The sequence below is a fragment of the Myotis davidii genome, unplaced genomic scaffold (genome assembly GCF_000327345.1).
Source record: "Myotis davidii unplaced genomic scaffold, ASM32734v1 scaffold299, whole genome shotgun sequence".
NCBI classification, from domain to species: domain Eukaryota; kingdom Metazoa; phylum Chordata; class Mammalia; order Chiroptera; family Vespertilionidae; genus Myotis; species Myotis davidii.
The window spans coordinates 8,989,273-9,002,014 of NW_006293088.1; the positions used below are offsets into that span (position 1 = coordinate 8,989,273).

Below are 12,742 nucleotides of genomic sequence, written 5' to 3' on the forward strand. Positions count from 1 at the left end.
TCTATTAATAGATACAGGTTTCTTTTTGGAGTGAAGATGCTCTGGAAAGGGGTAGTGCGGATAGCTGTAAAACTGTCTGAGCATATTAAATACCACTGACTTATATATTTTAAGAGAATGAATTTTATGGTATATGAATTATAACTCAATAAAGTTATTTAAAAAGCAATCAAATTCCTTTAAGTACTAAAAGCTACTCTGATAGCTGTTTTTTAAAAACATTACATACTTTCCTCTTTTGGTAAGTAGAACACACTAAGTGTTGCTTTTCTGAATAGACTCAAGGTCATCACTAGGAGACACCAATTACTAAACAGCTGTGTATTCAGAAAATTCACGGCATACAGGCTACTGGCCCTTACACAGAACCTCCAAACTACTGTTCCCTCACAGTCTCCCACCTGTCTACTGCCATCGGACTCCTCCCTCTACCATGAGAAATCAAGAAAAACCAGAGATGAGAGGCAGGAAGGAGATGCCGGGGAAAAGCCAAACAACGTGCATCCTACACTTACACAGAGGCAGCTTGCTGTTTTCTTCCCCACAGTTCCTCTTCCAAGGCGTCCCTGTCTTTGGACGGCTGTCCCCAACCTTTCAGGTTCAGTGGTCCACAACAAGGGAAAGGCAAGGACCCACCCAAGTATCCATATTGGACTGACATCCCCCAAATGGACAACCTGAGAACCCACACGGGGCAAAGCCTACAAAGACCACCTCCTGCCAGTGTGTCCCACCTGCTTCGCCACCGCTCAGAGCACATGCCCGGGGACAGGGGCCATGCCCACTGCTGATTCACTCCACACACCCAGGCCTCGGGCTGACAACACTTGGCCTCATGGGTGTAGCTATGGTGGACATATTCTCTGCAGAACGTTTACCCACTACAACAACTGAACACAAACCCATTTGGGAGTTAATATTCTTTCTTTTACGCTGGTTGATGGAAACAGGTTGAGGTGCCAGGACCCCTTGCTGCAGTCCTCTCTCTCACAGTCTCCTTTCACCCTACCCCCTCGAAATGATCAGCAGTCCAACGGACCCTCACCAATCCTCCTTAGAGTTGATTGGATAGAGGAACCGCAGAGCCTGCTTACCGTGTGTGCGTGTGCGTGTGCGTGTGGGTGACAGAGAGGCAGAGGCAGAGAGGAAAGGGGAAGAGAAGAAGAGATGGAAAGTGGGGGAGGGAGATTTTGACTCTATTTAAGGCACAAGCCCCCATTGGGGTAATGAAAATAATGTCATATATTTACTGTTAGGACCTCATTGCTACTTTGCTCCTTATATTTTGAATCCACCTTGAGTCTTTTTTTTTAAATTGTGGTAAAATAGTCATAATGTAAAATTTACCATTTTCGCCCTTTTGTAGTAGACAATTTAGCGGCCTTAAGTACATTCACCTTGTTGTGCACCATCACCACTAACCACTGTTTATTTTTGAAAGCATTCTGAAAATCATGACTTTCATTCTTATTAACAAATGACTTCTGTGTTTGCTTTTTCACCCCATGACAAGGGCAAGGAGCCTCGTCAGAGCCAGGCCGAGACGAAGCAGGCTGCTGAAGGCGGCGGACAGCACCCGCAACAACTTGGAGTGGCACCAGAGCAGCTAAATCCATCCTCCCTTCCTCCAGACGTGGCCACAGAGGCTGGAGGCTAAAAATACCTGGAGAGGACAGATAACAGCTGTCAAGGATACTCAGCCCAGTTAGAAAGGTTGCCACTATCACCAGATTTGCATCAGAAGACACCCATACAGGCAGCCTGGGTCAGATGCAGAATAATCAGATTCAGTGGAGAAGACTGATGCTCCTCGCCTCCCAGGACGCCTGGAATAAATCTCTGGGCCTTGAATTTGGTCAAGTAATCTAGGATCAATTTCTGGAGGACCCCTAGGAAGAAAGACAAGTACTTCAAAATACGGAGTACCCGCTCACAGCCTCCTGCTTGTCATCCTTTCCTTTTAAGCACAACAGCCTCTATCAATAAAATTAAACGAGGAAGAGACCTCCATCAGAAGCTTTGTCAAAGCAAATAATTCAGCCAGCACCTTTCATAATGGCAGAGACGGAAAGCATCAAGCAGGGACTCTTGGCAAGAACACCAGGAACATTAACTTGCCCCTCAGCAGCTTTAAATATGAACGAAACTTTCAAAATATAAATTATATTCAAGCCATCTCCAAATGCCAGGCCTGTAGCAGCCCAGGGAGCACGCCCAAGTGAAGACACTATGTGATCAATTACTGTGGGTCCACCGAAACTCCCCCATGAAACACCCCCATCCCCACGCATTTCTTAATAGGAAGTCATTTACTGAATTACTGGCAATCAATACATTTTAATAACAGTTGTATTAATCAACTCCAGAAAGAAACAACCAAACAAATATAAATAATCCAACCTTAAACACAAAAAGTCTGGGGTTAACAGACACTTTTCCATCTGTAATCATATTATTTAAGTCTATTTTTCCAAAACTGTGAACACTCATCCTATCAGAATAAAGAGCTTAAATGTGTCATAGGAAATAAGTGAGCAGAATGAACATTTTTGTGCTGTACAGCTTTTCAACAGCTTTGACAATTTTTCACATTTTTAAAGTAAACAGTCGCAAAGTGTTAGACCTAAAAAGTCAGGCCCTCTACGTACACCAGAAAGGAGGCGCTTCCGTGCCGGTGGTTCACATTCCTCCTACACAGCTTCAGCCAACATACCTGCCTCCCTTCCACTGTCTCTACAAGTCAATGGAAAAATGTCCTCAGTGAGGGTTAAAAAATAACAATAATAAATAATATTTAAGATTAGAATCTTTCTTAAAAATTGTATTTAAATAATTTTAAAACAATTCAGTTCTTGGAGAAAATGAGTATCATTTAATCATCTTCAAATGCTTATTCATGTCTCCTGGCTGATTTTTTCCCTCAGAGCACCTACTTCAAGGAGAATGCTAAATAGCATACCACACATGTCTGTTCCCCATCCAACAACACGGTTCAACCTGAAGGAACACACAGCTCTGGGTTCATTGAAGGGTGGGAGGAGCTGGTATCTCTGCTGTTGTCATGAGCTTTAAAGTCATCTCAGGAGTAACACTGGGAATCAATCAAAATGGCTGCAGTTTGAATCACCTGCTCTCACCATAAATTGTAACTGAGCTACAGTGATTTCTAAATAGAACACATTCTAAATTGAAACATCTAAATGTTTCTTGGCAATTAAATGTCTAGGAAGTCAACAAACCCCCAAGAAAGCGGAGAAAATGAACTTTTGTAAAGCTCACCATTCATCAACTACAGGAGGCTCGAAAGATGCCACACGCCAGAGGCTCAGCCTCAAACTCCCTCGGCCTGCAGAGGAAAACTCCAATAAGATTGCTTCCAGAACGGCTGGCACGCAGCACTAAATCACAAGCAGTGACCTCCCGGAGGAGAAACTGGAGTCAACAGCTCCGCGAATGCACAACCTGGGGGAGATGAAACCTAACTCCCACCTAGGGCTACTCTGCTACTTACAGAAAAACAACTGCAGCACATGCAAAATGTACGCACCAGACAGAGTCCTCTAACGTATTTCAAGAGCCTGGCCAGGAAGCGCAGTTGGTTACAGCATCCTGATACACCAAGATTGCAGGTTCAATGGCTGGTCAGGGCACACACAAGAATCAACCAAAGAATGCAGAAATAGGTGGAACAACAAATTGATGTCTCTCTCCTCTCCTCTCCTTTTCTCTTCTCCTCTCTCTCTCTCCCTTTCTTTCTCTCTCTTCCCCTCCCCTAACCCTCCCTACCTTTCACACTCTCTAAAAATCAATAGAAAAAATGTCCTCAGGTGAAGATTACAAAAAAAAATTGAAATGAAATAAATATTTCAAGAGTGACAAAATATCCCCCAAAAATCCAAATGCATCCCAAAAGTATTTTGAGTAGGACCTAATTTAATCTCCAGGCCCAAGCTCTCTGAAATAAAGCAGAATGCTCCAATTTAGTCCAGTTACAACAGAAACATTCCTTTATAACAAAGAAGCGACAGCCTAGCACTCTGAACTTCATGGAAGTACAAAAACGTAGTGTCAGTAGGGCCACAATGCAGCGCAATCCACAAAATCATGGGATAATTAAGCTGACTGTTTTAGGTTTCAATCTGTTTCGCCAGAAACCTTGTCCAAAGTACACTGATGTGAATCAGCATGAGCAACCAGAGTTCTATCCAAACAGCCCCAGCATCTTATCTTTTGTTTTACCTTTTATCGCTGATTTATGGGCTGACTGATGGTAAACTGATCTGTGCATGTGCCAGAAGGCAGCTCAGGAATACAAAAGAAGAGATTTAGAAAAATCAAATTCATGAATGGAAATGCTGATGTCATAGTCCAGCTCCCAGCAGAGCTTAGGATAGTCCGTGAAGAAACTGTATCGTTGGGGATGTGAAATCACCAGTCATTTAATAAAGGAGATAAAACAGAAAAAGCCCTTGATCAGACCAAGGGTGGGAGGGGGAGGGAGAGAGGGAGGGGGAGGAAAAGAGAGAGAGAAAAAGAGAGAGAGAGAGAGAGAGAGAGAGAGAGAGAGAGAGAGAAGCTGTATTAACAACCTTTTCCCTAAACCAAAAATGAAAAATATACTAAATATGCTACAAACAAGATTAACTTCTAAACCATGGAACTATTTCATATGTTTGTTAAAAATACTTTTTTAAAGATATTAGTTGCTGCTAAATCAGCAGAATGTAGTCCCATCCTCACCTTAAATCCTTCGCCCACTATGTGCTCTCTTGTTGAGAAAAGAGCACACAATATACCCACTTTGATTTCTTTATTGAAAACTACCTGGCATTGCTAAGCCACCCCTAATTTTAAGGAATTCTGAATAAAATGGGATGAAGCTCATGACTTCAGGCAAGCTACTGGAATCTTTATGTAAGAGGGGAAATGCTTTCATCTAATGATGTAGTGTAAACTAATAAAAAAGATTATAAAAATTTGATTTACTTACAACTATTAAAAGCAGCTAGTGGTATGGGTTATTCACATTTTTCATCTCTCAGCAGAACTGAAAATACAACCAGTAATAAAAACTTCTGTAAAGTTTAGACACAAGTTACTAAAATCCTTTTATTTGGGACACTTAAATAACTGATTCCTAGATTCCTAATGTTTCCCAGGAAATTGAAGATTACAAGTGACCTCAGATCCTTGGTAACATCTCCACAGCACAAAACTACAAGGACATTCTCCCTCCTTTACCATTCGATGGCTTAATGTAACCAGTCCCCTCCAAAATGCATTTTTTAAAAATTTAAGCAATAAATAATTTTGCCAAGGAAGATTTGAAAAAGGAGATCTTATTAAGTGAAAATGCAAACAGACCAGTTTTATCTGCAAATCTAAAATGTTAAAAGAGATCATCTCACATTTCCACCACAAGCCTTTGATGGAACATCACTACCCCCTTGTGGATTAGCAATAAAAAATCCTTATCTTCTATCTTCACCTTTTAAATGTTTCATTCTGCTGAACTTCCATTAAGAGTTTACACTTTCTTCACTAAGAAGGGTTATTTTATTTCAATTACTTTTTAAAAAGAGAAAAAACACTTAACATTTGAAAATAAGCAATCCCATCAACGTCTTTATCTTCCGAGCAGCCCCATTTGGAGAGTTCTCCGTAGAACAGGGAAAGTTGCCGATTTCAACAGGGCAAGCACATCCACGTTCCATTCTTCCCGAGAATACCTGAACTGACACTCCCAATCATCACTTTGAGATTTTTTGAACGATAAATGGGTACTTTCTTCACTAGTGCATCTTTTTTCTTTCTATTTGATAATTTCACACCCTGTACAATTTCTTTTTATCGCTTCCAAATGGTTTCATATCCAAGTGCCCCAGAAAACCAATGGGGCACACACATCCTCAGAAATAACTTTTCAGACAAGGACTGAAAACCAAATCTAAGTTTTAAAAGATTAATTCTCGATTGTATTGCTGTGCCTTCAGAAACACTTCCTGGCACTCTCAAGCAACCCTGCTGAAGAAGAAAAACAGATAAAACCTTCTTCAAAACTGAAAAAAACCCTTTGTTTTTCTTTCTTTCTTTTCTTTAATTTTAGTAACAGGAGTACCATTCTAATACATGTATCCAGAGATACATCTTGCTAAACAAATAGTATAAAAAAGATGAAGTAAACTTAAACATCTGGGTTTCTTATCATGTATGTGTTACCGACACGAGGTTTAGCTGAAAGTATAAATCACCGCCACAGTCACATACAGGCCAGAGAGACCGTCCGAGTCCCGGCTTGTCAGCCTGCGCTGTTGGGAGTGAGTTCCCCACTTCCTCACAGGCGCTGGACACAAAAGCAGGGACACAGTCATTTACTATTATTATGAGAAGCCACAGCCCATATTCTTTCCAACGGGGAGGTGGGAACAAAGGAGGAAAAATGATTCACTCTGCAAGTGTTCTTAAGTGACTAAATACATAATCTTACCTTGTGGTAACTGATAAGGAAAAATGGAGACAATGCCTAGTCTATTCAATGCCTGACGCTGTGTTCCAAAAGGCTTTTCACATGTCAACCTGTGAAGACCGCAGGTACCAAAGTATCAATTGAGCAGCATGTCCAAAGCTGGTGGGGCGGGGCGGGCCTGCCTGGCTTGCCTTGCTGGGGTTTTGCTAGGATTGTTGTTTCTGGATTTTTTTCTTTTTTGAGAAGGCAGGGAGAGATTTTAGATGACAAGAGGAAGTGAGATCAGTGAGAGAGGAATGGTCTCCAGGTGGTGACATGTTTGAAACAGTTAAGAACTCAGTCCCAAATGTTTCCTTCCGGCATGTCACTTTGCGCACTTGTAACTACAAGCCACACGGCAGAGCGCAGAGGAGCACAGCCCCACACCAGCCGTCGCCCTCGCAGTCACCCTCCGCTAACACTCCTGGGAGGGAACACAGTACAGTACATGACTCGGAAGGCCTGGCTCAGTCTGAAAAAATAAAATAAAAAGTGACTGCACTTCTGCAAATGAGCAAAGGACTCTATAAGAGAACATGCAACCCTACCAGAAAGAAACAAAACACAGGGTGAACCCAGAAGAAACATTTAAAAAATATCTCTGGCCTTCCCACCTATGATGTCAATCAGTTGAAAGCAAATGAATAATCCGCTGAAAAAAGTGAGAAGAGAAGTAATGTGGCTGACACTTGGCCTCTGCTTGCAGTGGGTACATAATATTTCTCTTTTGGTCCAGGGTAATGAGCTAAAAAATGCTCAGGAAGCATTACCAACCTTTACACACGGAGGCCCATGACCTTCCACAAGCAATGGCGTTCAAAGCAGAGAGACGCAATACAACCTGAGAAGCACACAGCCAGCATACTGATGGGAAAGAAGGAGAAAAGAAAAGAAAACCTTGCTTTGTCTCACCATGGAAAAAATCGGGGACTGCTGTCCACCGTCAATATATACAGAAAAACACTCTGCCTACAAATACATGACAAGTATCATGGGATGGAAGACCACCTATATGTTTACCAGCCCCGCTTTCTAATGACAGATAGTCACACGACTTAACACGGGACTGATGGATCCACATCCGCTGATGGCACACAACACAACTGTCTCCTTAGCCTATATCCAAACCAAAAAAAACTACACTATACACTACAATCTGGAAATAGAGTGAATGACCATGCACTCTTACTCAGGTTACCTGGACAAGGAAGTAGAGGGTGAGAACACTTCTTATTCAAGCACACAAAGACTACACAGATAGTACCTTAACAGGCCAAGGAGCATCAGAAGACCCCACACGTCCTGGTGAATGAAGGCCCCAAATGAGTAGTACACTTGTTGGCTGTGCCCAAAGAAATTTACCATTGTCAAGCCAAAGAGACAGAAGGATGGCTAAATGCAGCAAAAACAAATTTCCAAAACCTACACGAGGCCCAGAGAGATGCCTGAAGGACACAGTGTTCCACTCCGGGAGAATGCCGTTACAGACATAACCATCACCCCTCCACCTAGTGGCTTAAACCCACCCCATCACCCTAAACTCAGGGAAATAAGAAGTAACACTCCTCTTACTACAGGACAAAAGAAACAGGGGGCATCCCTCTTTACTGAATGACAGGCTATGAATACAGTAGAGCTACAATTACTCTCTTATAATAATGATGATGGCAAGGGCAATAAAGAAACCTCTTTATGTGGGAAAGGGAAATAGGATTGAAATCATCTAGAAAAAAAAATGAGCATGGTAAGTGATTCTAAAAGATACCGAACATTTTAAGAAATGATCTGTTTTAATGGAAATACAAAAGAAACACATATTGCATGTCACCACAAAAAAATATTCAGCCACATGTTCACATGAATAAAGGACTGCCAAACCACAGACTACAACGATCCTCAACAAGAGTTCTTCTTAGGAGTGGAATACTAGCAGAATTGGTTTCTGCAGACATAGTGGAAGTTAAATCTGATTTAACATAGAAGGAAAAGAAAAAGCGCATTTCAGGTCAATTCTTTACTATTGTTGCCATCATTATGTATACCATACCTGCATCCAAAAATAATCTGAGGCTATTTACCGAAAGAGGAGGAGGAAGTACAAATAATGGTGCCATTTAAAAGTGTAAAGTATTAAAAGTCACATAATAAACAAAAGCAGTGATGACTACACCAGAAACCTAGCCTAACAATGGTCACCACAATTAGGCATTAAGTTTGGGTACAATATTCCAGGCAGTGAAAATGTAACAGCAGCTCAAGTCGTTCTTTCTATCTGATACTATGAAACATCTCAGGTAATCATAAGAGAAAATCATTTTTCTCTATCACTTCCTTCTGTAAAGGGTGCATTTGATTTCATGTCCTATACAATACCCCGAATTGGTGCTGTTCAAATGTTAAACAGGCACTCCAACCAACCATATATCCAAATGACCTAAAAGTTATGCCTACACATTTAAAAAGAAGGCTGACTTTACTTTTTTCTATACACACAGATACACACACATGCACATATGCACACGTGCGTGCGCGCACACACACACAGGCACAGTCTGAGGGGAAACTGTCAAATGTCTCTCCAGATGTGCCCTCCACCCTCCCCACTCCCAAAGGGCTGGAAGAGCTCAATGGAATAGTACACTATTAGAGTCTATTTTTGTATGATGATAATCCAAATAATTAAAATACAGAAAAGAATTCCTTACAAGATTATATAAAAAGACAAGGACAAGATACACTGAAATGTCATTTGTATTAAAAGGCTAACAAGACCCCTATGGCCTCAGGTAGTCAGATACCCCCTCCCCAGATCCTCGCACACAACAGCTCAGTACACGTCTCTGGAATGAATGCGCTCAGTGATGGAAACACGGAGTAAAAACAACTTCCTCCAAAATAACAAATTCAAGGGTCCCCCAAAGGAGGCAACAGGCACAATGAGGGGAAAGGAAGGGAACACGAGAACCACCTTCTGTTGCTTTTCCCATAAGGAAATTAGAAAGGAGTACAACTGTACACAAAGACATCCTTCCTCCAGACCTTAGGAAACAGGAAACAAAGGCTGGCCCAAAGGAATGAAGAAGTGGGGGAAAGCCACCATATGGGCTACCTCACAACCAGTCAGAAAGAAGTATAATCCCACCAGCACATGGGCCACACCGAGGATGAACAGAGGGCTAAACCAATGCCACTTGACCCCAAAGAACAGGCTATTTTAGGGGAAAGCCTAAAAACTAAAGAAATGGAAAAACACACATAAGCAGGATATATAAATATGTCTCAGAGCAAGCAAGAGCAACCCTCCCCTTCTGAAAGGAAAATCGGACCCAATCTGACCTTGAGCAGAGGTTGCTGTGACCACGTCAACATTCAGAATCCACTGAACGGTGAGATGGAGAAACCCGCATTTCCCAGATGCAGGACAAGCCAGGTCTTCGAGAAGACAAGGGAAGAGATCTTCCAGGGGCCACCCAACCTTGCCTGAAGAGCTGGGGTACAAGGTTGTAGGGGAGGAGACGGTGATGGAGGTCAGGAGGACCCATCCAGCCTGACCAGCTACAAGAGAACAATCACACTGGAAGAGCAGCAAAGCTGAGCTCCAATACTCGATGGGGACGGGGGACACAGAAGCACAACCGTCCTGAACTCAAAGGGAAGAGCCTAACTTTCCACACTAACCTCCAGTGTGCTCTTCTGACCTTTACCCTGTCCTTCCACGGCCCGCTGCATGGAGCACCCGATTAGCAAGGGAAACTCTCAAAGGCATCGGTGGGATGGAGTCGGCAGGCCAGGATCCACCACCGGAAGTGATGCCTCTACTGGGAAAACGCCAACACATACAGCAGGTTGTCACCTTGTTTTCCAAGGGTCAGTGGTACTACACCCTAAAAGTACACAATTCCATCCAGCTGAGTATAGATACAGAGAGGATAAAAAACATAAGAACTCTTGAAAAGCCAAAAGAAAAGCAAATTGAGGTCAAAGCAGTACTGTGTGGCGATGGGTATTATCGCAGCCGGATAGCTCACTATTAACTGAAGGGCCCAGCCCACAGTCAGTCGAAGCTGGCCAGCCCTCAGGCGGCCCTGTCTCCTCCTCCGTAGCCCAGGTGGAGTGTCCTTGCTAGAAAAGCGCTTGAAGGTCCAAATGCTTCGAGTCCGACAGAGCTTGCTGGGGAGGATGAGGCTCCAAACTCAGCCTGTCAAGAAGTGACAGCAGCTAGCAACCGTTCCAAGTTTTGTGAGGGAAGGAAGTGGGGGGACCGGGGAGACTCACATCACTGCCCCTGCCCCGGAGCCAAGGGCAATCAGACAAACACACAAACTGTGACACTCAGGGAACACCTGGAGAACAGTCCCTCCTGCCCTGTCACGAAGTGTCACAGGCCCTCCCAAAAGTACCTTGTCCTAATGTACACAACCTCTCTCAATTATTTAAAGGGCCAAAATAAAACAGCGACATATTTATGGCAGTTCACTTCCAGCTCCGTCACAGAAACACATATTCTTCTCACCCACTCCTCTCGTTTGCCCCAAATACATGAAAATCTCTTTCCCCTACACGGCAGGGAAGACATGAAGATGAGAACTTTTAACCCTATGCAGGACCAATCCGAGAATACCGCTCCTGGATTCCAAATGCCTAAGTTTGGGTGAGCATCGGCAAGCCCTCTGCACTTTACATGAACATTCAGGATGTCATTCTGCTTATTCAGTTCAGTACAAATGAGAAATGAAAGAGTGGTAAGACTGGCCATTTATCAATGAGCCTTCCGATTCCCTAAGCTTGAAGAGTTACCAATATGTGTGTGTACATATATATATTATATATATAACATATATATATTCTTATATTCATATTTGAAATCACACCCTTACATGTATGCAGAAATGTGTAAGGATTACATGACCATCTGTACATTTTGGGTGTTTGTGGGGACTTTGAGGTATGTATACATAAACATATGCATAGCATCACTGTAATCTCCTTTTTGCCAAAAGAGAATCAGAGCAGCAGAAAATAGTAAGTGTCCAAATTTCCCCTTCACCTGAAAGCTACAAGATCAAAAGAAATGTTTGGATCCCACAGGGGACAACGCCAGGGCCAAAGGAAGGTTCTAGTACCAGGAGCACACTAGCAACCCCTTCCCGAAAGGCATGTGGGCGACATGGATGTCTACACTCCCTTTTCTGGGTGGAAAGGCATATGGCTTTCTTACCCAGCCAACATGAATACAATTTAAGAAAATTAGAAAAAGTCAAGGTAACAGGCTCCCTAAATATGGCTGACTGGGAAACAGAAGCCATAAGGAGGATATAAGTTCTCCTAAAAAAGACGTGGGACGTTTATTTCCAGGGAAGGTTCAAAGACTCTTGAATGTAGGGTGTAGAGAGTCTGGCTCTTCCTGCACAGCAGACAGTAAGTAACTGGAACGCCAAATTCAGGGGCCCACGACTCTCTCCCCGCTGGGGCAGTGTCAACTGGTGCAGGCTGCCCCCACCCAGGGGGAAAGTGAACTGGAAGCAAATGATACCCTGCTTTTCCTCCAACATCGGAGTAATGAGCGTGGCCCCGTCTTACTCCAGTAGGAGGCACAATGGAAGCCCTGCCCTACATCTGATGGGCACCCTCACCCCAAGGAACTCCGAGGAGAGAGAACATGTTCAGGGAGACAGACAAGCCGGGCAGGGAGCCCTGGCATGTCCAGTTTCTCCCGAAAGGAAAAGAGGACAACTCAGAGGGTATGCAGGAAATGAGCTCACCCTCGCCCAGGAAAGTGTGCGGGGAGGGTGCACAATCCGTACGAAGTATCTGCTTTCCCATTTAGCAATGACTTCAGCGCTGCACAGGCCCCCACTAGCCGCTGGGTGAGGGAAGAAGAACATGGGTAGCCCGAGTCCCCTTGTCCTGGCAAAAGGGTCAAGAGATGGTGTGCAGAGGCCCCAAAAGATTCCACGGGAGATGAGAGGGTGACACGGACCCCTCTGCCGAAGCAGGACCAGGGTCACAGAAGGTAAAGGGCAAGGAAGTACCGAGAGCCTCACTTGCCATTGAAACGGAGACCCCACCCTCCTGGCCGCGAGGGGTGCAAGGGCAAGGGTAGGAGAGGAAGCACGGCTAGGGGCGGGGATGTGCGCAGGACCCCTCCCAGGAAGGGAAGGGGGAGGGGCCACACGAGGCCCTCCCGCCCGGGGACGCTCAGCAGGACGGGGTCCCCCTGGTGGGGAGAAACGCGGG

The 12,742-nt window shown here is 43.9% G+C and overlaps 1 protein-coding gene across 1 annotated transcript in view; it reads right to left on the minus strand.

Annotated features, from left to right (window-relative positions):
* The window catches only part of CAMTA1 (calmodulin binding transcription activator 1), a 749,204-nt gene extending 738,520 nt beyond the window's left edge, over positions 1 to 10,684 (minus strand). Inside the window, exon 1 of the mRNA XM_006766821.2 lies at positions 10,184 to 10,684. Within this exon, the coding sequence (XP_006766884.2) occupies positions 10,184 to 10,234 (51 nt within the window). The 5' untranslated portion in view covers positions 10,235 to 10,684. The remainder of the gene's footprint in view (positions 1 to 10,183) is intronic.
* Between the last annotated feature and the right edge of the window lie 2,058 nt (positions 10,685 to 12,742).